The 20,631-nt window shown below is 44.8% G+C and overlaps 2 protein-coding genes across 3 annotated transcripts in view; one reads left to right on the top strand and one right to left on the bottom strand.

Moving 5' to 3' along the window:
• Nucleotides 1-1,795: 1,795 nt before the first annotated feature.
• gnao1b (guanine nucleotide binding protein (G protein), alpha activating activity polypeptide O, b) lies at nt 1,796-8,363 on the top strand. The gene is made up of 8 exons (XM_085268949.1): nt 1,796-2,179; nt 2,325-2,367; nt 4,553-4,694; nt 4,993-5,153; nt 5,244-5,372; nt 5,449-5,578; nt 6,342-6,495; nt 6,576-8,363. Exons 1-8 carry the CDS (start codon nt 2,062-2,064, stop codon nt 6,761-6,763), a joined length of 1,065 nt encoding a protein of 354 aa, XP_085125075.1. The 5' UTR covers nt 1,796-2,061; the 3' UTR covers nt 6,764-8,363.
• Nucleotides 6,959-20,631, bottom strand: part of cog4 (component of oligomeric golgi complex 4) — a 13,801-nt gene continuing 128 nt past the window's right edge. The window contains exons 1-19 of one of the 2 annotated variants that reach the window (XM_085268937.1): nt 20,371-20,631; nt 19,131-19,209; nt 18,920-19,034; nt 18,361-18,535; nt 17,975-18,168; nt 15,192-15,297; nt 14,952-15,109; nt 14,809-14,867; nt 14,597-14,721; nt 14,368-14,486; nt 12,272-12,438; nt 11,994-12,159; nt 11,541-11,603; nt 11,327-11,440; nt 10,666-10,758; nt 10,503-10,586; nt 10,300-10,401; nt 9,884-10,012; nt 6,959-9,326 (exon numbers count right to left, since the gene is read on the bottom strand). The exon at nt 20,371-20,631 is cut by the window's right edge and continues 128 nt beyond it. In XM_085268937.1, coding sequence (XP_085125063.1) covers nt 9,192-9,326; nt 9,884-10,012; nt 10,300-10,401; nt 10,503-10,586; nt 10,666-10,758; nt 11,327-11,440; nt 11,541-11,603; nt 11,994-12,159; nt 12,272-12,438; nt 14,368-14,486; nt 14,597-14,721; nt 14,809-14,867; nt 14,952-15,109; nt 15,192-15,297; nt 17,975-18,168; nt 18,361-18,535; nt 18,920-19,034; nt 19,131-19,209; nt 20,371-20,518 — 2,331 coding nt within the window. In that variant the 5' untranslated portion in view covers nt 20,519-20,631 and the 3' untranslated portion in view covers nt 6,959-9,191. Of the gene's footprint in view, nt 9,327-9,883; nt 10,013-10,299; nt 10,402-10,502; nt 10,587-10,665; nt 10,759-11,326; nt 11,441-11,540; nt 11,604-11,993; nt 12,160-12,271; nt 12,439-14,367; nt 14,487-14,596; nt 14,722-14,808; nt 14,868-14,951; nt 15,110-15,191; nt 15,298-17,974; nt 18,169-18,360; nt 18,536-18,919; nt 19,035-19,130; nt 19,214-20,370 lie in introns of both variants that reach the window. The other variant, XM_085268929.1, reaches the window with a different exon arrangement.

Genomic DNA, 20,631 nt, shown 5'->3' with positions numbered 1-20,631 from the left:
AGGATTTGTTTAACAGCACTCATTGGACTGACCAGTACTCCAAGGAAAGACCTAGGAACTCAATGAAGCTCTAAGAAGGAGACTTGTAGATTCACACAAGTTAGGAAGGTCTCTTGGAGCCAGTTTTAAAGAACTTCAGATTGCAAGATCATCAGTTCAAACTATTGTACATAAGTACAAGTTATTCTGATATGTCCTCACTTTACCAAAATCTGGCAGAAGACTCAACCTGTCACCCTCAGATGAGAGGAAATTGTTTAGGATGTTCAGGAACAAGCTGGGAGCCACAAGGCCTGCCATGAACTGAAAACTTCTGTAACAACAGGGTCTCTGTCCACAGTGAAGCCAGTCACAGACTGAAAGGGTGCTGACCAAGAAAAAAAAGTCCATGCTCTGATCACAAGAGGTATGTTTGGAGGAGGTGAGGCTTTCACTGTAGAACACTGTTCCATCTGTCAGCATGGTGATGGCAGCATCGTGTTTTGGGGCTGTTTTGCTGCCACTGGTACTGGTACATTTCACAAAATAAATGGAATAATGAAAAAGGCGATTACCTCCAAAATGTTCAACTGCACCTCAAGGACAGCAGCTAGACAGTTGAAACTTGGACACAATTGATAAAGCAGGCTAGCATTAAATTTCTGGAATAGTTTTTCCAAAGCCTTGACCTCAACCCTACTTAAAATTTGTGGATTATGCTGAAAACTCAGGTCCATACCAGGACACCATATTAATTCAAATGAACTCTACCAATTCTGCTAAGGATAATGGCTGAGTATACAGACAGAATTATGCCAAAAGTTTGTTGTTGGCTACTAAAAGCGTCTGGTTGCAACTTGCTAAGAGACATTAAAGCAATTATTGGGGTGTATATTCGCCAAATTAGTGTTTTAAAGTAATTAAAGATGTATCCTGTACAATTACTCCACCCTAGAAAAAGAACAGTTACAAAAACAGTAATTAAAAGCCCCATATTACAGTGACATTTGTACCTATGATGAGTGGATGTAAACTTTTGACCACTTCCCTGTTTCTGAGAGGTTTTTTTTGTACCTTTCACCACATTAATTTGGGAATTTTTGTTCTTCACATTTTCCTCATGAAGCTTTTAATGAGCTTAAGATCTTAAATGTAATATTTAAAAAACTTAGTGTTATATTTGCATTCGTAAACAGTTGTTTATGCTAGTGGTTATATGAGTGACTGCGATTGTGCTGCTTTACACCGTTACAGTTACCCAACGGCAGACGTTATATAGCATACCTGTGCATAGGATACACGGAATTTGTATTTAACTCCTAAAACGTTATTTAAAAATCACTGTAGTACTTTTACACAGTAAACTCGCTCGCCGGGATCACAAGGTCAGGCCTATTTATGCTGTTGACATAATCGCACGTCATGCTTGTCCCAGGGAATAGACGGTGACCGCGCTGGGGCATTTTAACGTTCCCACCGCTGCACGATTTCCACTGATGCCACGAGACACGGGGGCGACGTTTGCCATTTAAACGGCTCTTTCGTTTGAATAATCTTTCATCGGACGTGATTAGAGCTCGGCTGCTCTGACGTCAGCCAGATTGTCCGCGTTAGGTGAGTCTCGCGCAGCTTTCCCTCCTCCTCCTCCCCTCCCTCATCCTCTAGCGCCCCTCCTGCCTGCTTTCGTGAAAAAAAAAAAAAAATACGATGAAATCGCTCGCGCTCGCTGCCATCATCACCATCAGCGCCGCCCTGTAGAGCGAGAGAAAAAGAGAGAGAGCGCGCGCTCGAGACCCCCCCTCCCCACCTAACAACAACCCCAACCCCGCAGGCTCGAGCACAACGACCCCACCTCCCACCCCCCTTCTCAACCCCCTCTGATAGAGGGGACGGAGCCAGAGACTCACAGTCACGGAGAAAAGACCTTTTCGGGATCCCGGCTCCGTTTCGCCCTCAATCCGGGCCTAATGCTCTAGCAGACCGCGCGGGAGGAGAGCGCGAGCGAGACAACGCAGTGACAGAGAGTCGGCGAGGGACAGGGCGGACCGGGGAGACGACGGGATTGCTCATTCGCCTGGAAACATGGGATGTACGCTGAGCGCCGAGGAGCGCGCCGCTCTGGACCGGAGCAAGGCCATCGAGAAAAACCTGAAAGAGGACGGGATGGTCGCCGCAAAGGACGTCAAACTCCTCCTGCTCGGTAAGATCAGAGCCGCCCCGGCCGCGGGGCTTCGTCTCCTCGGCTCGGTCTACCTCTTTTGGTGGGACTGCATGGGGCGGAGGTGCTCTCCGTGGTACTGATTTCTTTGCCGGCTCTCACTCTTGCCCTCCTCCCCTCTTTACAGGCGGCGGAGAGTCCGGCAAAAGCACCATCGTCAAGCAGATGAAGTAAGTGTCCGTTAATTTTAATTTTTTCGGGGCCTTATTCCGACCCTCTTACACACATCGAGAGTGAAAGGCCTGAGATTGCGCCTGCCTCCCCTATATGGGCTAAGGCAGGTTGAGCCGCCATGTTTCGAGATGCCGTATAGCCCAGGAGGAGTGCCGGTGACTCGAGCACCTCCTGTAGACCGACAGTGAGGCTGCGGAGGCCACACCGGTGCGTCCCAGGGTGCTGTTCACCGCCGGGGTGCTGAAATGTAGTTAACGAGGCTTTGGCTTGACTACAGGGAGTGTGCGACTGGGGAGGTGTGGGTGTTGTTTCTCCGTATGCGAGTGTTTGTGCGTGCGCGCGCGCGCGTGTGTGAATTACAGTGAGGACTACAGGTCCATTAGTGAATACCTCTGCTTTTAATCTTAATGGCTTTAAGTGCCCGATATCGCCGGGAGTACTTTGCCCATAAAGCCGATTTACGCAGAAATATGGCTTCTAAAACAGCATCTAAACCTCCCCCTGTCTGAGCTAAATCACTCTTTGATGTTTTAAATCACAGTTGTCATCTCCTCTAACCCTCTTAGCTAAGTTTGTCGATGTTTTAGCATGAAAAAGCCATGCTGTTCTGCTTATTCTGTCCTGTGAAACATCTCTGTCTCCTTCCTGCAACTGCACCGACTGCACCCTCCCTCTATGCCTCTTCCCTTCACCTCATTACCCTCCTTGCGGTCTCTGATTGCCCATAACTCACCACTCTTCCCTGAACTCCACACACTGGGCCAGATAGTGTTTACAAACACTTTCAGAGCTTCCTTCAGCCCAAGCAAGCAGCAGATGGATGGGTTTTTACTACACACACATACACACACACATCATGAGTAATAAAGTTTAGGTATTGGAGAGTTCAGGTTGCATGCCCTTATTTTGATTTGCCAACTCATCATCTTGCAGCTTGGTATTTAGGCAGTATTGCAATTTCACTCTAGCCAGTTTGTAAAAGAGAGGCAACAGGAAATGTTTGAAAAGCCTTAGTAGAGCCAGAAAAGTGCAGCACAGACACACACACCAGAGTAGATTTTCCACATGGACTGAGTGAATTAAACAAGGAGCAGCTTCATCGATAGATTGATGTAGCACTTGCCACAGCAGTCAGTTGCAGCTGCAGAAATGTCAGGCATGTCTATTTATATACATTTCCACTGTCACACTCTGTGATTGGTCTTTATTAGTAGCATATACCTTAAACTAGTGCTTTGAATTCTTAATAATTTCATAATTTTATAACAACTATCCACTTCCCTGTATCTCGTTTAGTCAGAATAGTTATTATTATGCAGGGTTTTTTTGTCACTATAAGCATTTTGTGCACACACACGTCCTTGTAGGATTGATCAATAGTCACAGTTATCTTAGAGCTTCACCAATTAGTTAATTGTCAGGAACTTATTCTGATGATTGAATGGTGCTTTTCTTTTATCCGTAATTGTATTTTGAGTATTTTCACTTTGGAAATACTCACTGCATGAGCGATTAATCGACGGGTATAATTCCTATCAGCTTTAGATGGCACCTCTGCTCCTGTTTCCCTCTGGGTTAATGTTTTATTTCACACGACTGTTAATTTTTATGATGGTGGTGGAGATTCAGGGCGTGAGGCTGATCTCCCTGCCGTGAAACATCTTTTCGTAATGTGCACTAATGAGATGAATATATTAAAACCGTCATCCCATATTTACCACCCCACCCCCCAAATCAAATATCAATTGCCGATGACAAGCGAGCGAACGGGGTGCCCGCTTTAAGGAGTGGATCGCGGGTCAGTTTTCAGGAGGATGCACCTGACATTTTATCGATCAAGCCAGGGGGTGAGGATGTCCTGATGGATGATTTAATGCTACCCGGATTATGGAGGAGTTTAACTGTGTGATTGATTGGTGCTCTCACTGATTCCACCCCATTTCCCATCATAAATTATAAATATCGCATTACTGCTCAATTACTGATCACAGACGGAGTGTGTGATCAATTTCTGCCTCATTATACACACTATACACACACTTAAAGATGGATTTAAGGCAGAGAACACGGGAGAGAGCATGATAAGACAGTAACCACCTCACACACATGCGCACACATCATGCGCATTAGCATACGGACTAGTCTGACTTTTCCCTCTTTTATATCTCTGTACTTGTGCAGGATTATCCATGAAGATGGCTTTTCTGGGGATGATGTGAAGCAGTACAAGCCTGTGGTCTACAGCAACACCATCCAGAGCTTGGCAGCCATCCTTCGAGCCATGGACTCACTGGGCATTGAGTTTGGAGACAAGGATCGAAAAGTTAGTCTTACCTTCACCCTTCAGCTCTTCAGAAGCTGCAATTTTAACAAAATAACCTCGAATTTTGGTCTCATGTAGTTCACAGCATCTTTGGGTTTTGATTTAAGGACTGGATGCAGCAGTTTTATCTAGTGTACTTTTCAACTTCTTTGTAGCATCCATTTAGAGGAACAGATGTGTATTTTGATTTATCATATTTAAAAAGCCCCATATATACAGCTCTGACAGATGATGAATAATAAATATACTGATATAATTTAGTTGCTCTTCCCTGATCTAATGAAATGTGCTCGTGCAGGCCGATGCTAAGCTGGTTTGTGATGTGGTCAGTCGTATGGAGGACACAGAGCCGTACTCTGCAGAGCTCCTCAGCGCTATGAAGCGTGTATGGGCTGACGCCGGGACTCAGGAGTGCTTCAACCGTGCTCGAGAATACCAGCTTAATGATTCGGCTAAATAGTGAGTCGAGCAAAGAGACTACAAAAGGAAAAAAAACAAACAAAAAATCCACCATTTTTATCCACTGCTTTTCCTGTCTTCCTTCATCAGCTATCTGGACAGTTTAGACCGAATTGGTGCGGCAGACTACCAGCCCACAGAGCAGGACATCCTGAGAACCCGTGTGAAGACCACTGGTATCGTCGAAACCCACTTCACCTTCAAAAACCTCCACTTCAGGTAGGAAGCCGCTCCTGCTCGAAGTTCAAAGGTTTTCTGCTCCTGCTCTGTATTGACACCCCCCGCCCTTTTCCAGGCTTTTTGACGTGGGAGGTCAGAGGTCAGAGAGGAAGAAATGGATCCACTGCTTCGAAGACGTGACGGCCATCATCTTCTGCGTCGCTCTGAGTGGGTACGACCAGGTGCTCCATGAAGATGAAACAACTGTAAGTGTGCCTGAATCCCTCCACTGACGCTAATCCAATAAAACTTAGAAGTCGTCCAATTAACTTGAAGATTTCTTGGCAAGTTTTTTTCGCCACGTGTTATATATTTGTATAAAAATATGTATTTATGCAATCTCTATTTGTCTCAGAGGTAGGCTGTACAGTCCACACATCACCTCATTCCATTCTTAGACTTTAAATTTTATGGAAAAAACACTTCTTATTCATTTATTTATCGTTTTCTTACTTTCTTCTTCAATATAAAATTGATACATACAGGTTTTTCCCCCCTGGCTTAATACTTTTGTTACCATACTTGACAGAACTCTATGCCTTTTCCTGTGACTTCCAACCGTTTCTAGTGAAAAAAAAAAAAAAAATCAGACTAAGATGAGCAAAAGTGGTTAAAAAATGTGACAAGGCTGGTGATTTCTCTTTGTGTTTGGCTAAAACTGCTCTAAAAGGCCTCTGTGACGGAAAACCCCCACACATGCATATTTGGCAAGTGCCTCGGCTGAGTTAACAGGAATAATAATAATCCTGTAAAATGTGTGTTTGTTCTGTTTCATAACAAAAGCGATTAAACAATCATTAAAGCTGGGACTGCGATTTATTGTTTATCAGGGTTTTTCTGGGCTCAGACCGGGCCTGTGTCCAAGTAACAAAAGCAGTAAGAAACGATCTTTACTGAAGCGCTGCCGGCTTTCCTTTGGGCCTGTGTTTTATTAGACTCCCCTCATTGTTTTACTTGTTCTTTCCGCAGAACCGCATGCACGAATCACTCATGCTCTTCGATTCCATCTGCAACAACAAGTTCTTCATCGACACCTCCATCATCCTCTTCCTCAACAAGAAGGATCTGTTCGCTGAGAAGATAAAGAAGTCCCCGCTGACGATCTGTTTTCCAGAATACACAGGTGAGTCCCGCGCCCTCAGTCGGAGCGGCTTCCCGAGCAAAGCGACGCGCTTTAATCGCCCTCTGCTGTTTTCTCTCCAGGTGCTAACACTTACGAAGACGCTACTGCATATATTCAGGTTCAGTTTGAGAGTAAGAACCGCTCTCCAAACAAGGAGATCTACTGTCACCTGACCTGTGCCACAGACACGGGAAACATCCAGGTAGTGTTTGATGCCGTCACCGACATCATTATTGCAAACAACCTCAGAGGGTGTGGCTTATACTGAGGCCTGGCCAAGCACAGAGGTTGTCATGGAGTGTATGAGGTGTTAATAATGATAATTTTGATGATACTTAAACACATAAATATGTAATTCTACACGTCCAAACGGACCCAAAGAGCTGCCGTCAGACACCACACTGGATTATTGCCATGATTTGTTCCTCTTCCTCTTATTTTGATTTCAGTATAAAAAAACCCGTTTTTGTCTTTTTTTTTTTTTCAAAATGTGTTTTTGAGCTGAATGTTTGCTGTTTCGTCTATGACCGTGTCAACAACCGGGAGGGTCAGAAGCGGCGGCACCAGGGGTTTATTCAGCCGGAGCTTGAAATGTAATGCGAGGAGCGTGCTCTTTTTTTTTTTTTTTTTTGGGTTAAGCACAACGTGGAATATTGTCCCCAGAATTTGTGGGCATTTTTGTTTTTAAGTGCAAGTCTCAAGGCTCGCGTCTTTGGACTGAATACAGCCTCTGGTGCGCCGTTTGAAGAGCTGCTGTTGTGTGTGGAGATGACGACGGGGATGTCAGGGAGGTGCTGTACTTGTGGCTGAGGGTTATGGATGGAAAAGAAGGAGGCTTATTTAAAGTTTCCTTCAGATGTGCACATGACGGAGTAGCCCCCCAGGCCTGTTCCACTCTCGGTTTTCTCTTTTACTTTAATCACGATTAGAAGAGAGGATCCCTCTGTTCAGAGTGGCTGCCCATCAGCACTGGCCTCCTGTAGCCTGAGGAAATACCTAACAGCCAATGATATCTCTTGAAAAAATATCGGTGCCAACCATCTGAGAACGACAGTTAGGGGAATAGCATCAGAAATCATAGCTCATTATATCGACTCTATTATTTAACCAACAGATATAACATTTTATTATCAGTGAATGATTTATTTATTTAAGCCTCACGCCCTACATGCCTCCTCCTACCTCCTGAAATCCCATGCCACCTTATTTATTTCCTGTCACAAAATAACTGGGGTGCACCGATTCCCGCCTTCGGTTCAGAGGGTAGAAATCAGCCCTCCGATGACATCTTGTTCTCCGTGTGGTGCGTGACCCTTCGATGTGAATCTGTGTACAAATAGAAGACTGCACGGGGAGAACAATTTCATTTGAGGCAGCCTCTGTCTGGGGAGTCAAGTTTTTCTTCCCCCACTCCCTCCTCCTCCTCACCTCCCCTCCCCTGATCAGTGAGGAGGGAACCATTATCCCACCACTCCCCTCTCCTTCTCTCCTCTTTCTTCTGTCATGTTTCTCTTTTCACAGAGAAGGAAAAAAACAAAACAAAACAAAAACAAACAAACCCAGCTCTCTATTTTCACCCATGCACTCAGAAATTCATCTTCCCACCCCTGTATACTCTCTAGCCATCACATATCAACCCTCATATCTCCATTTTCACCTTAAAAAAAAAAAAAAAAAAAAAAAAAAAGCACCGTACTGTATATATATATTATGATTATACCAGATTTTTTTTTCTTTTTTTTACTGTGAATGTTTTTGTGCTGCACCCCTCATCCTATTCAGTAGTTTATTGGTTGCTCTCATGTGGAATGTTTGTGCTGAGCCAATCGAATGTTGTGTTTACATTAAAGCCACACTTTTCCTAACTATCCCTGCGTTTGTCTGAGTCTGATTACACAGGACTGAAAGGAAAACAAAAAACGAGACCGTCACGGTTGCAACGTTGCTCAGAAAAAAACAAAAACAAAACTTTAAACAAACGCTGACCTGCTTTAATCTGTGCCGAGAACTAAGGTTAGACCGGGAAATTAGGCTGAACATTATGAGAGTGGACCACTTTTAATGCTTCATCGCCTGGTGAGCACAGCTTTGTATTTAGTGTCAGAAATATGTATAAAAGATTGGGAGCAGGTCCTGCGCAGCAGCGGAGCGGCACTCGGTGAAATGTGGCGGATGGCGGGGGATCAGAGGCGTCGCACAGCAGCTCTCGATTTATTAGGTTAAAAGTGTTCCATCGCTGTAGACAAGGAGCTATTCATATATTGAATGACTAGGCTGGATCAGCTGTCTGACCTGCTTCTGTCAGTTTAATGGGTACGATGTTCATTACTGCTCTGTTTCACTGAGAGCCGCAGAGCGCCGCTCCTCAGTCCCAGTGTGTCCTCGTTTCTCAGAGCCAGTTACAGGTTAAACTCCCACTGAGATATAATTACACAGTCACGCTTTTAATTAAACATTTAACAGAACGTTCTCATATTTTACAGTTAATTCCTATCAAATTCGTCAAAATCCCTGCCCCATAAAAGCCCGGCTATAATGATATAGACTGTCATCAGTCAGGGGTGAAGAGCAGAAGGTCTGAACCCCCCCAAAGAATTCAGATAAAAAGAAATCCTCGGCTTGTCCGTACTGCAAACAGAGTTCTGCAGTGAAAACTCTCACAGCAATCGAAGGCACCCGCACACCAGTTCCGAGGGTTACAGCCGCAGCCTCTTAATGTCCTCGCTTCGGAAGTCGATGCGGAGCGCCAGGACCTGACGCACCTCTGCCGGCGTCAGTCGCCACGTCAGGGGACCTGAATTAGTGCCCCAGTAATCCAAGATCTCAGTTACCTGCAGAAGAAATCGGTAAAGTAATAGTAACTTCAGTTATTTTTGGTGTTTTCTCCAGCTCACAACAGTATGACAGAAAGCACGAGTGGTCCACACTCTGTGGAAACCACATGAGCCCATTGTTCTTGTCATTTCTAAACATGCTATGAGACAAAAAGAATAAAAGAAATCCCAGTTAACAATGTGATACTGACTGGCGACTTCTTTGGGGAAAGGAATACCAAAAATTGACTTATACAGGGGAAAGAACTCCTGCATTTAAGCCAGCAGGCCACATTTCATTGCTGTATCAGGTAGGCTAAAGCCAGGTTAATGAAAGCAACTCGTAGCTAATGGTGTCCTGCTCAGGGTGTACCCCGCCTCTCACCCTATGACAGCTGGGATAGGCTCTAGCCCCCCTGCGACCTTAAATTGGATAAGCGGAAGAGAATGGATGGATAGCAGCTAAAGCTGTCACATAGATATTTCCCAATAGCAAAAACATTGTTAGTTACAATCCATCACTGGTGCTAAGCCCCCATAAATGGTGTGTGTGTTTCTAAAACAGTCTAAATTACCCGCTCAAGGTTGAGAATGGTGGCCATCTGTGTGAGGCGAGCGAACTTGTCTCTGATGGTCCAAGTTGTCACGGTTGTGAGGTACGCCACGAGAGACCGGAGCTCTTTATCAAACTGGAGCCCCCCGAGCTACAACAGAAAAGTCAAAAATAACATCTGTGGGTGCGTTTTACGTACATGGCAACTTTCTTTTTTAGGACTATATGTTCTACATTGTGTCATAATTTATTTAGAGGTTATGTAAAAACATGCTGCACAAAAATAGGAAGAAGCTGCCGTGCCAGAAGGAAGCACCCTCTGCTACAGGCCTTTCTGAACTCATTAATAAATTATTGGAGGCCTTTCTTCACGGGAGTGTCAGTGACGTGACGCACAAGCAGCTCGCTGCCACCCAGTGGCCAAGCTAAGCGCCTCACCCTGCTGAACGAGCATTTGAGGACCGTCTTCTCCATTTCAATAGCTATCAGACTGGTCATCAGGCTGGTCAGCGTGTCGTAGATGACCGGGGAGAGGGCCATCTGGCGGGGAGTTCAGATCAGAAGACGAGAAGAGAAGTTTACTAAACAGTGAGGAAGAGTATCTTTAGCCGGTAAACACAAAGTCAAATCTTAAAAGACACCTTAAACTCTGTCATCAGCTGCTCCAAGTTGACGATGAGCTGCTGCACCCAGGGGTCATTAGCTTCATAGTCATTAAACTCCTCCTGTGAGGGATGCAGACAGTTGCAGCAAGACGTTCTGTAACCTCTGATTTATTCGTGTGCAGAAAGGTGAAAGCGTTACCTCCTCTATGTTATGTGAGATGGACAGGAAGCTGCTGATCCAGGGTTTGACCTGAGGCTTTATGGCTGTTGTGTTTAGCTCCGTCAGACCCTCCTGTGAAAGAAAACCAAAGACAAATACCTGACCTTAAAAAATAAATAAATAAATTCTTAGTTCTTTCCATTTCTCTTTATTCTGGAAGCACACGGGTTGTAGGTTTGTCATGTTTTCACGGGATACTGGGATACCCCGGGAGCACGAGGTCTGTTATTTTAGTAACTGACTGGGTGCTCTATGCTGTTCCAGTCTTTGCCTTCTCCAGCGCCAACACGAAGCAAAAACTTGTTTCTGGGATGCATTTTCTGGAATCATAAGCACCGTGTGGAGCAGGTGCAATCTGCTTCATTGGAGCCGGATGTCAGGCAGCCACGCCCGGAGTATCCCCGGGGTTGCACAACAACGACACGCACCTCCTCGAAAACAGGGCTTTATTAAAAGATCTCATTAAAGCTGCGCTTCTAGATCTCCTGTGACTTGTTAAATAAATAAGAGCTCTCCCTCCACGGCGCTCTCTGGTCTAACAACAGTTCTCCATCCTGAGGCTCCCACTCCAATTAAGAAAATATACAAGTCTGTGCAGACAAGCATGTGGTGTGTGTGTGTGTCTGCGTGCACGTCCAACCTGTAATAGATCTTTGAACTTTGTGGACGTGCTGACAAGGTCGGACAAACAGCTCTCAATCTTGGCTTGCTCTCCAGAGCCGACCCCCTGACTGAACAACTTGGAGCAGTCGTTCTGACCGGAAAGAAAATTGACATTTTTTTTTTATTTCTGGGGAGAAAAATAAAAATAACGCGATGAACAGGAGAAAGGAAGAGCTGTGGCACAAACTCACCTCCAGGTTCCTCTTTAAAGTTGTGATGTTCTCACTGCACACCTCGACGTTATTCAGGGTCACCTGAGTGGGGGACGAGTGCAAATGAAGGATTCTTACAGCCAGCGTGACTCAGTCCTGCTTTAAAAACTATAATCTGCTGGAGATGTGGTATTTTGACATCTCCTGCCTCAGCTGGTAGTTATAAGCCTTTAAGTGTTTCTTAATTTCAATTTATAATGATATTAAAAAGGTTTTTGAAGTCGCTCTTGTTTTAACAAAGAGCCATTTTAAAAATTAAAGTGCTACTCACTTAGCTCATTCATTCGATTCCTCCTTTAAATTACTGCTGAGCTCTTTTTTAAAGGGCTTATACAGCAGATGTGAGCGATTCATTTATCTTACAGTCTGACAAAGACTTCTAAGGAACTGCTCTACGAGTGAGGCAAGTATTTCTGTGTCGAGCGGTCTCACCAGGAACGCAGCCTTGGCGTCTTCGGTGCTCTCGATGCCCAGCGTGTTGAACTTGCCCTGCTGTAAGCTGCTCTGCATCAGACTGACCGCGCTGCTGACACCACGCTGGATGTCCTGCAGTGTTGTAGCCGGGAAGCCCTGCCGCAGCTTGTTATACAACACCTCCCTGACAGGTGAGAAGAGGCAGATGAGGCAGGAAAGGGGCACGTGTCAATGTAATAAATGTGTAAAACCAAACAAAACCAGGATTTTAAAGAGGTAGAAAATGAGCGAGCGACCTGAAGTCAGACTCCAGCACGGAGTTGGCGTGGTTGATCATCGCACAGAGGCAGTCGATGCTGGAACTCGATAAAGCTCTGCTGATGCACTTTTTCACAATGTAGAAACAGTCGTCCACCATGCTGCTGGTCAGCTGTCCCTTTTCGTATGTGTCCATAGCAACAGCCTGGGGGAGGAGAGGAGTTAATAACGTGGTAACGAATAAATAAAAAACGTGAAGTTACTTTATACTACAGTAATAAGGTAACACATAAACAGTAAAATGATAGAAAGTTACTCTTTTTTTCACTGTATAATATGCAAACGGTTTTTGTTTCGAATGTGTGCACAGATTTATGCACAATGTGTGCATAAGTAATAAAAACAGGAGGTTTTTAGGGAATTAACAAAAACTTTATAATTACAGGACAGTCTGGGCGATGAGCTACCAGAATTTTCTTATAAATGTAGACACAAAGAGTGGTGCTGACAGATTTCTTTTATTTACTCAAACGCATTAAAAAAAAAAAAAAAAAAAGGTAGAAAAATTAGATCTAAAGATGAAATGGCATTTTTTCTAATATTATATTTTTGTATTTATATTGAGATATCTTAGGTATTTAATGTGTAGTTAACACATTTTTATAGTGACAAAAGGGGTATTTTTACTTGTCCGGCCCATCTAAGATCAAAGTGTATGTTGCCTCTGATGTAAAATGAGCAACTTGACTTTATCATACAGTAGCACAAGCAGTGACAAGGTACTGCTGTCGTTACCGTTGCTCTTCTACAAGTTTGGGCTAAAGAGAAACTTTAAACTGTTCCAGAAACATGAGAAATATTTTATTTATAAGTCAGACATCCTGTTTGATACTCGGGTGTTAAAGAGTCAAGTTTTTGGATGCATGTTTGGAGTATATTCAGATCTTGCCTACAAATATTACATTTTGTTTTTAAAAATGTCACTATAGCCATTTCATTGCCAGACCTGCGAGTCATCAAACACATGTAAAATTACTGTCACATTCAGGACACGACTGAATGAGAATCAGTCTGTCTGTCTATTTATAATTAGCATATGCTGAAATGTCCTCATTTTTCTATGTAAGGCACAGATCTTCTGCACGGCCAGGGTGGACAACCAGGGGATGAATGTGGAGTAAAACTACGTTAAATTAATGCACATAACTGTTTCAGGAAAAGTAAACAAACAGGAAATTGCTGATCTATCCGGCTGACCTGTCTTGTCTTGTATTACACGAGCACCGCCGAGCCTTTTTTTCATCACTAATCATAAATGAGAAACAGTTGATGTGTGAAGTTTTTGGGCATTCTAAAGTGCAGGGAAAAGGTTAAGAAACCCTGATGAAGGAAATATGTATGCTCTGAACTGTTCCACTAGGGAAAGCTGTAAACCTTTTTCAAGAGAGAAGCAAAGCATTTGCTCAGGAGTGACGATAGCTTAAAACCCCCAACAAAAACACAAACTCCAAGAAGCAGATGGTGTTAAATTTTTAAATAAAATGTTTAAATTTAAAATGTCCACTGCTTTAAAAAAATACAACCTTTTGAAATTGAATAAATCTTTTTGACACAGCCTGTATTTATTGCCAATTAACCTTTGGCAATACCTTCACAGCCTACCAGGGGGCTGCAGGCCACACTTTGGGACTCATCTGCTCTCTGGTAATCTAAGCAATTTTTAATGTTTGCAGTGAAATCACAGGTAAATTCAAGTAAGAAAATGCTGATGAATTTGCACGTAAAACCAGCCAGCTGCCTTTTTAAAAAATTTTTTTTTAATCCCTCATATTCTCTTTCCCTTTCTAAAACAGATGTGTACATTACCCATAATGCAACATGACCGCCACAGTTTGGTCTGTCATCTGAGTGCATTATACTATCAGCAGCTAATGTAGCCTGAAGCAGAGGGTGACCTGCAGAATTTAAGCTTTTTTTTTTATTAACCTCAGACTCGACATGTACAGCTCCCTGCACATCCACAGAAATGTTACACAACCTTTTCACGTTTGTGTCAGTGCAGCGGACACATAAACAGTCTTCGATGAGTGAACTGAGTCTTTGAAGTACAGAAATAACACTGCACTCAGCTGACCTTGTTGACAGACTCTCTCATGTAGTACTCTTCCATGGGAATGTAATAACCAATCAGCTCCTGCATCGTTGTGCTCAGCAGGCAGTGTTTCAGCAGCTTCTCCACGTTCTGCTGATGCTCTGTGTGTTTAAACACGGAGGGGAAAACACACATTTTCAACTGCACACTTCTTTACATTCACATTTCAATTAAAAAAAGAAAAGAAAAAGAAAATCACACATGAAGCTACCCTGCGTGATGCTCTGAGCGTCCCCAACTTCAAAGTCGGCCATCACGCGGCGACGTAGAAAGCGCAGGTAGAGCTCCGCCCTCGCGTTCATCAGAGTGACTTCTGCCAGGACGGGATCCAGCTCCCTGTTTGCGGACGAAGAGGTATAAACAAAAATATAAACCCTCAAACATGTAGGAAATGCAGCATCCCGCTTAGACAAACACACGCACCTTGGCTCGATCCTCTCCCCTGGAACACTCTTCATCATGCTGCTTTGGACGACCTGAAACTAAAGAGCAGATTCAAGGTCACAGCCGGGTCAGGGACGCAGTGAAAGCAACCATGTGACGCAGCGCCGGCGTCTCACACACACCTTGGTGTGGTATCCTCTCTGCTGGATGAAGCTGTCAACTATTTTCTGGGCCTGGCGATCACATTCCTGCTGCAGGTGAGTGATGAGCGTGTACAAATGGCCTGGACCGTAGTACGTCTCTACGATTGGCTGATGGGTCTCCACAACGCGAGCGATACCTGTGAACGCAAACCAGCACACGGGTGGAGAGAGCATGCAAAGGGGAATTCAGGCAGACACGCACAGTCTGTGTTTTCTCACCTTCCAGCAGCAGCGTTAGCGTGTCTGCAAATATCAGCAGAGCTCTCTTCTCACCCAGATCTGCTCCAGTCGCTAGCAGCAGGTTCTCCTCAGCTTTGGAGGCAAGCTGTGTGAGAGTGTGTGAATCAAAATGACATATTGTAGCAGACTAAAATACATGACTCAAATCAGGATAAACTGAAATTACAAGTGTGATGAAATGCATAAATAGGAGACAAAAAGAAAATATGCACCTCGACTAAGGCCACTATTACAGCCACAACTGCCCTCATGTCACTCAAACTAAGCTGCTATGTTAAAAATATGAATCTTTATGTACAAAAACCTAATAAACAGATAAGCATCCCCGCATTTAGAATCAATGTGTGACTACTTGTGCCTTTTTAAACCATACTGTTTCCTTCCTTTGTGGTTGAAAATCACTGTCATAGAGCGACCAAGGGCTGGCACGGCAAGCCAGCATGCAGGAGGTGAGGTTAGTTTCCATATCTGTGAGTCCGCTGAGGTCTACTTGGGTCTGCGTGACGTACCTGCCCTTTTTTTTTCTTTTTTTTTTAATAATGGCATCCATGTGGACTACACTACAACAACACCAATTACACATGTGTTACATTACAATGACTGTACGTCTGTAGTCTCTGCAGCTGTCTGTGTTCACAACAAAGTAAAACCCCCACCGGTGAACCCATTCTGGTTTGCTGGCAGGTGACCTTCATCAGTAAACCAGACAACTTTTAACTGATCACTGGTGAAGAACCCAACCCCAAACCTATCCTTTGATGAAAAGCAAAACATTTAAGGAAAAATAGAAAAGAAATTTATGATGCATAAATAACACACAATAGCATAAGTCTACAGTTAGGGTCACCACCTATGATGAGTTATGCTTAATTTTGTGCTACCGCTGTCTGTGTATTTGCTTATGGAGAGCCTTGCAGACAGGCGTTTTCAACCACTGGTTGTAAAGCGGGCTGGAACACTGAAGGGAGCAGCAGTGAAAATCACCGGGAACGAGAACAGCGAGAAACAAACACCAAAGATTAAAAAATACAGCATGAAAAGCACAAACAGCGGCTGCAGTGACACTTTTCTCTGTTTTTAACTCTCGGTTTCACTTCAGCTCTTTGAACGTTATAACTTTACTTGTCTCCTTGGCTGGCTGACAGATGAAGAGTGGTCCATTGACGGGCTGTTCCACATACTTTGGACACTCTCTCATGGACTGCCAATGTGCTATCACCGCTGAATTGTAATGTCCCCATTAAGCCAAATCTGGATCCACATCCCCCCTTAATTTTCATCCACACACACGGAACCAGCCAGCATGCACGGATCTCTCTTTATGTTTAAGTGGTTTGTGATTAATGAGATTCAGCTTTCCATCCATCTTCATCCGCTTATCCGAGGTCGGGTCGCGGGGGCAGCAGCCTAAGCAAAGAGGCCCAGACTTCCCTCTCCCCAGCCACCTCCTCCAGCTTATCCGGGGGAATACCAAGGCGTTCCCAGGCTAGCCGAGAGATATAATCTCTCCAGCGTGTCCTGGGTCTGCCCCGGGGCCTCCTCCCGGTGGGACATGCCTCGAACACCTCACCCAGGAGGCGCCCAGGGGGCATCCTTGTCAGATGCCCGAACCACCTCAGCTGACTCCTTTCGATGTGGAGCAGCAGCGGCTCTACTCTGAGCCCCTCCCGGATGGCCGAACTTCTCACCCTATCTCTAAGGGAGAGGCCAGCCACCCTTCGGAGGAAGCTCATTTCTGCCGCTTGTATCCGCGATCTCGTTCTTTCGGTCACTACCCACAGCTCGTGGCCATAGGTGAGGGTAGGGACGTAGATCGACCGGTAAATTGAGAGCTTCGCTTTTACACTCAGCTCCCTCTTCACCACGACGGACCGGTGCAGCGTCCGCATTACTGCAGCTGCAGCCCCAATCCGTCTGTCGATCTCCGGCTCCCTTCTCCCATCACTCGCGAACAAGACCCCGAGATACTTGAACTCCTCCACTTGGGGCAGGAATTCATCCCTGACCCGGAGTGGGCACTCCACCCTTTTCCGGCTGAGAACCATGGCCTCAGATTTGGAGGTGCTGATCCTCATTCCCGCTGCTTCACACTCGGCTGCGAACCGCTCCAGTGCGAGCTGGAGGCCCTCACCCGATGAAGCCAACAGAACCACATCATCCGCAAAAATCAGAGATGAGATTCTGAGGCCACCAAAGCGAAAGCCCTCCGCCACTTGGCTGCGCCTAGAAATCCTGTCCATAAAAATTATGAACAGAACCGGAGACAAAGGGCAGCCCTGGCGGAGCCCATCACCCACCGGGAACGAGTCCGACTTATTGCCGGCAATGCGAACCAAGCTCTTGCAACGGTTGTATAGGGATCGAATGGCCCGTAGCAATGGGCCAGACACCCCATACTCCCGCAGCACCTCCCACAGGACACCCCGAGGGACACGGTCGAATGCCTTCTCCAAGTCCACAAAACACATGTAGACTGGTTGGGCAAACTCCCATGCACCCTCAAGTATCCTCGAGAGGATGAAGAGCTGGTCCAGTGTTCCGCGACCAGGACGAAAACCGCATTGTTCCTCCTGTATCCGAGGTTCGACTAGCGGACGAACTCTCCTTTCCAGCACCCTGGCATAGACTTTCCCAGGGAGGCTGAGGAGTGTGATCCCCCTGTAGTTGGAACACACCCTCCGGTCCCCCTTCTTAAAGATGGGGAGATTCAGCTTTCTTTAAGTTAAAGCAGCAAATATAAAGGACTTGTTTTCATTACTGACCTGACTGCAGAGATACTGGCCAAATCGAGCGAGGCCTTGCTGGTGGAGGCCAAGAAGAGGGAAGATCTTGAAAAACCTTTCCACCTGTGCCAGGTCGACTGCTGCTACGGCTTCATCAAGCTTCTCTGCAACAATGACCTTTAGTTTCTGCTCTGCTTCCTGCAGTAGGACCAGACTGGCGTCCACAGCGCTGCCTGTGCAGACGTGATGAAATGGTAGTGTTAGTGTATCTTTGTGGCACTTACCCAAACCTTAATGTAACGACTTTAACTGCTATATGGAGCTTTATTTTTCAAATCAACTGTAACTGCATTTTCCATTTGCTTAATTAACCCTAAGCCTGCAGTTTAAGATTGCATGCTGATGTAGAACAAGAGGCTCCATACTTTCTTCTCCCTGCCTGCTCAGCTCGATAACGGACTGGTCCAGAGACAGGTATCGATGGATGTGAGCAGCAGCCTGTTCGTAATCTTCATTACGCAGAGCTGTCTGCACCCCGTCTGTGCAGAATTTCAGGTCGAGGATATCATCGGCACGCTGGATGACGTTATATAGCCGCGTCTGAGGGAAATCAAATGAGATACATGTTCAGAAATCAAAGCTGTTTTGACCCAGAAGGAGTCACGCCTAGAAAATGAACCTGGTATCAAAATGATGGCCTAAAAGGAGACCTTTCACATGCTAACATCTTTTATTGACGTTCAAAGATGGTTGTAAATTTCATGAAGCCATCTCCTGTCCTTATAAAGTTACAAGGTCTCCAAAATCCTGTAACAAGTACGGTAAAAAAATACTATGTTTTGCATACTTCAAAGGTACAAGTTTGTTGGTTTTAAATTTGCAAGTTATAGTGCCAAAAAGCAAAAAAAAAAAAAAAGAGCAAAACAAAAACTGCTGATTTTGAGCAGGTCTGATGGAGGTGCTTTAAAATGTATGCATGCTCACCTTTGCCAGGTCTAGTTGTCGTACTTTACGGCTGACGTTTTCAGCCAGGCTGCAGGTAAAAGTGATCATGCCCGACAGCTGGCTGGCGTCTCCTCCAATCAGCTGGAGGTTGGGTCTGCAGAGCAAAGAGAGAAAGCATTTTTTTTCTCAGTACAACACATTACAGATTAGCATTTAAATACTTTAGACCAGCAGCTGATTTTGTGTGTACCCCATCCTGTGTAGTGCCAGCATTTTAGTGTGAATGACCCCCTCCTGCCCTACCAGTCTGTCCAGCTCTGTTTCCACCTCTTTCTGCAATAAAAACAAAACAAAGACCAGTTTTTTACTTTATAGAGTTCCCACAACTCACATTACTTTATCCACACTTCATTAGGTACAACTGCTCATTTATCCAAATATTTAATCAGGCAATCACATTCAGTTCATCTAGCCATGTAGATGTAACTAAGACAGCCTACTTAAGTTCAAATGACTATCAGAATGGGGACAAAAGGTGAATTAAGTTATTTTCAGCATGGGATGGTTGTTGGTGTCAGACAGGTATGAGTATTACAGAAACTACAGATCCACTGAGATTTTTCCACATAACCATCTCTAAAGTTTACAGAGATTGGTTTGAAGAACAGGAAATATCCAGTGAGCAGCAGATCTCTGGGAGAAAATACCTTGCCGATTCCAGAGGTCAAAGGAGAATGGGCTTCAAGCTGATGGGAAGGCAACAGTAATTGAAATAATCATTTGAAGAAGAACCTACAACAGCAGTCCTGTCAGCATCACCAAAACTGGAGCACAGAACACTGGAACAACGCTGCCTCGTCTGATGAGTCTCAGTTTCTGCCCCAACATTCAGACAATACACTGTAAATTCAGGTCTACTTAAGGGTAAATTCGTCCATCTCTGTCATCATATACCATGACTGATGAGACAAACACTGTAGAGCGTTTTCATGTTATCATTTCCCATCTTGCATATTCACATTGCTGATTGGCTGTATTTGACTTAAGGACATGTGTTTCTCGAAAGTCTGGTTTTTATCTGATGGGTGCGAAAAACGCAGGATGCTGGAGTAGGTATCGATCCAATATCAATATTAGTTTTGGAATCGACACTAGATATTTGGATCGATCTGCCCACCTCTAAAAGGCAGTAAAGGAGTTATGTATGTAAGTAGGAGCTTGTTGAATATAAACACATTAAAACTTAATGAAAAAACGAAGCGACAACAAATACTGGGAAACAACTGATAGCAGGAAGAAGGCGATCCATGGTGATTTAACAGGAAAAACAATAAATATGAAGTGACACGGTGCATGACTGCATTCCTACTGATGACAGTAAACTATTATTAAAGCTTGCTGTTTTTGTGAATATCTATTAAAGCAGACATCCTTCTCAGCAGCGGTTTGAGGAGGAGCGCCTGTTAAGTTTACGTGGATGACGACAGCACCTGTATGTCGCAAACAAACCACCGTCAGCGGCCATTGGTACGAACCTCCTCCTCGCAGAGCTGCTGGTAAATTTTCTCCAGGTCCTCCAGCTCCGTCAGGGCGGAGATGGTGTCCATACTCACAGAGGACAGAGAGCTGGAGTCGCATCTTCTCGCTGTTATGGGTCCACCGTCAGCCATCTTCCGCCACCGGAACAGGACACAGAAGCCAACGTCATCATTTTTGTTACTATTCCCCGTGATTAGTCTGCCAGGCAGCGT

The sequence above is a fragment of the Mchenga conophoros genome, linkage group LG1 (genome assembly GCF_057382185.1).
Source record: "Mchenga conophoros isolate Kocher_MC1m ecotype Shallow Benthic linkage group LG1, M_conophoros_male_GT1.1, whole genome shotgun sequence".
NCBI lineage: Eukaryota > Metazoa > Chordata > Actinopteri > Cichliformes > Cichlidae > Mchenga > Mchenga conophoros.
Note: the sequence above shows the minus strand (reverse complement) of the source record. Positions and strands in the feature narration are given on the sequence as shown.

Excerpts from the sequence above, each read along its gene's own strand:
- gnao1b (XM_085268949.1), top strand. The coding sequence starts at position 2,062 with ATGGGATGTACGCTGAGCGCCGAGGAGCGCGCCGCTCTGGACCGGAGC. Across the intron at positions 2,368-4,552 it reads ACCATCGTCAAGCAGATGAA|GATTATCCATGAAGATGGCT; the intron begins GTAAGTGTCCGT and ends GTACTTGTGCAG. Across the intron at positions 5,154-5,243 it reads CTTAATGATTCGGCTAAATA|CTATCTGGACAGTTTAGACC; the intron begins GTGAGTCGAGCA and ends TTCCTTCATCAG.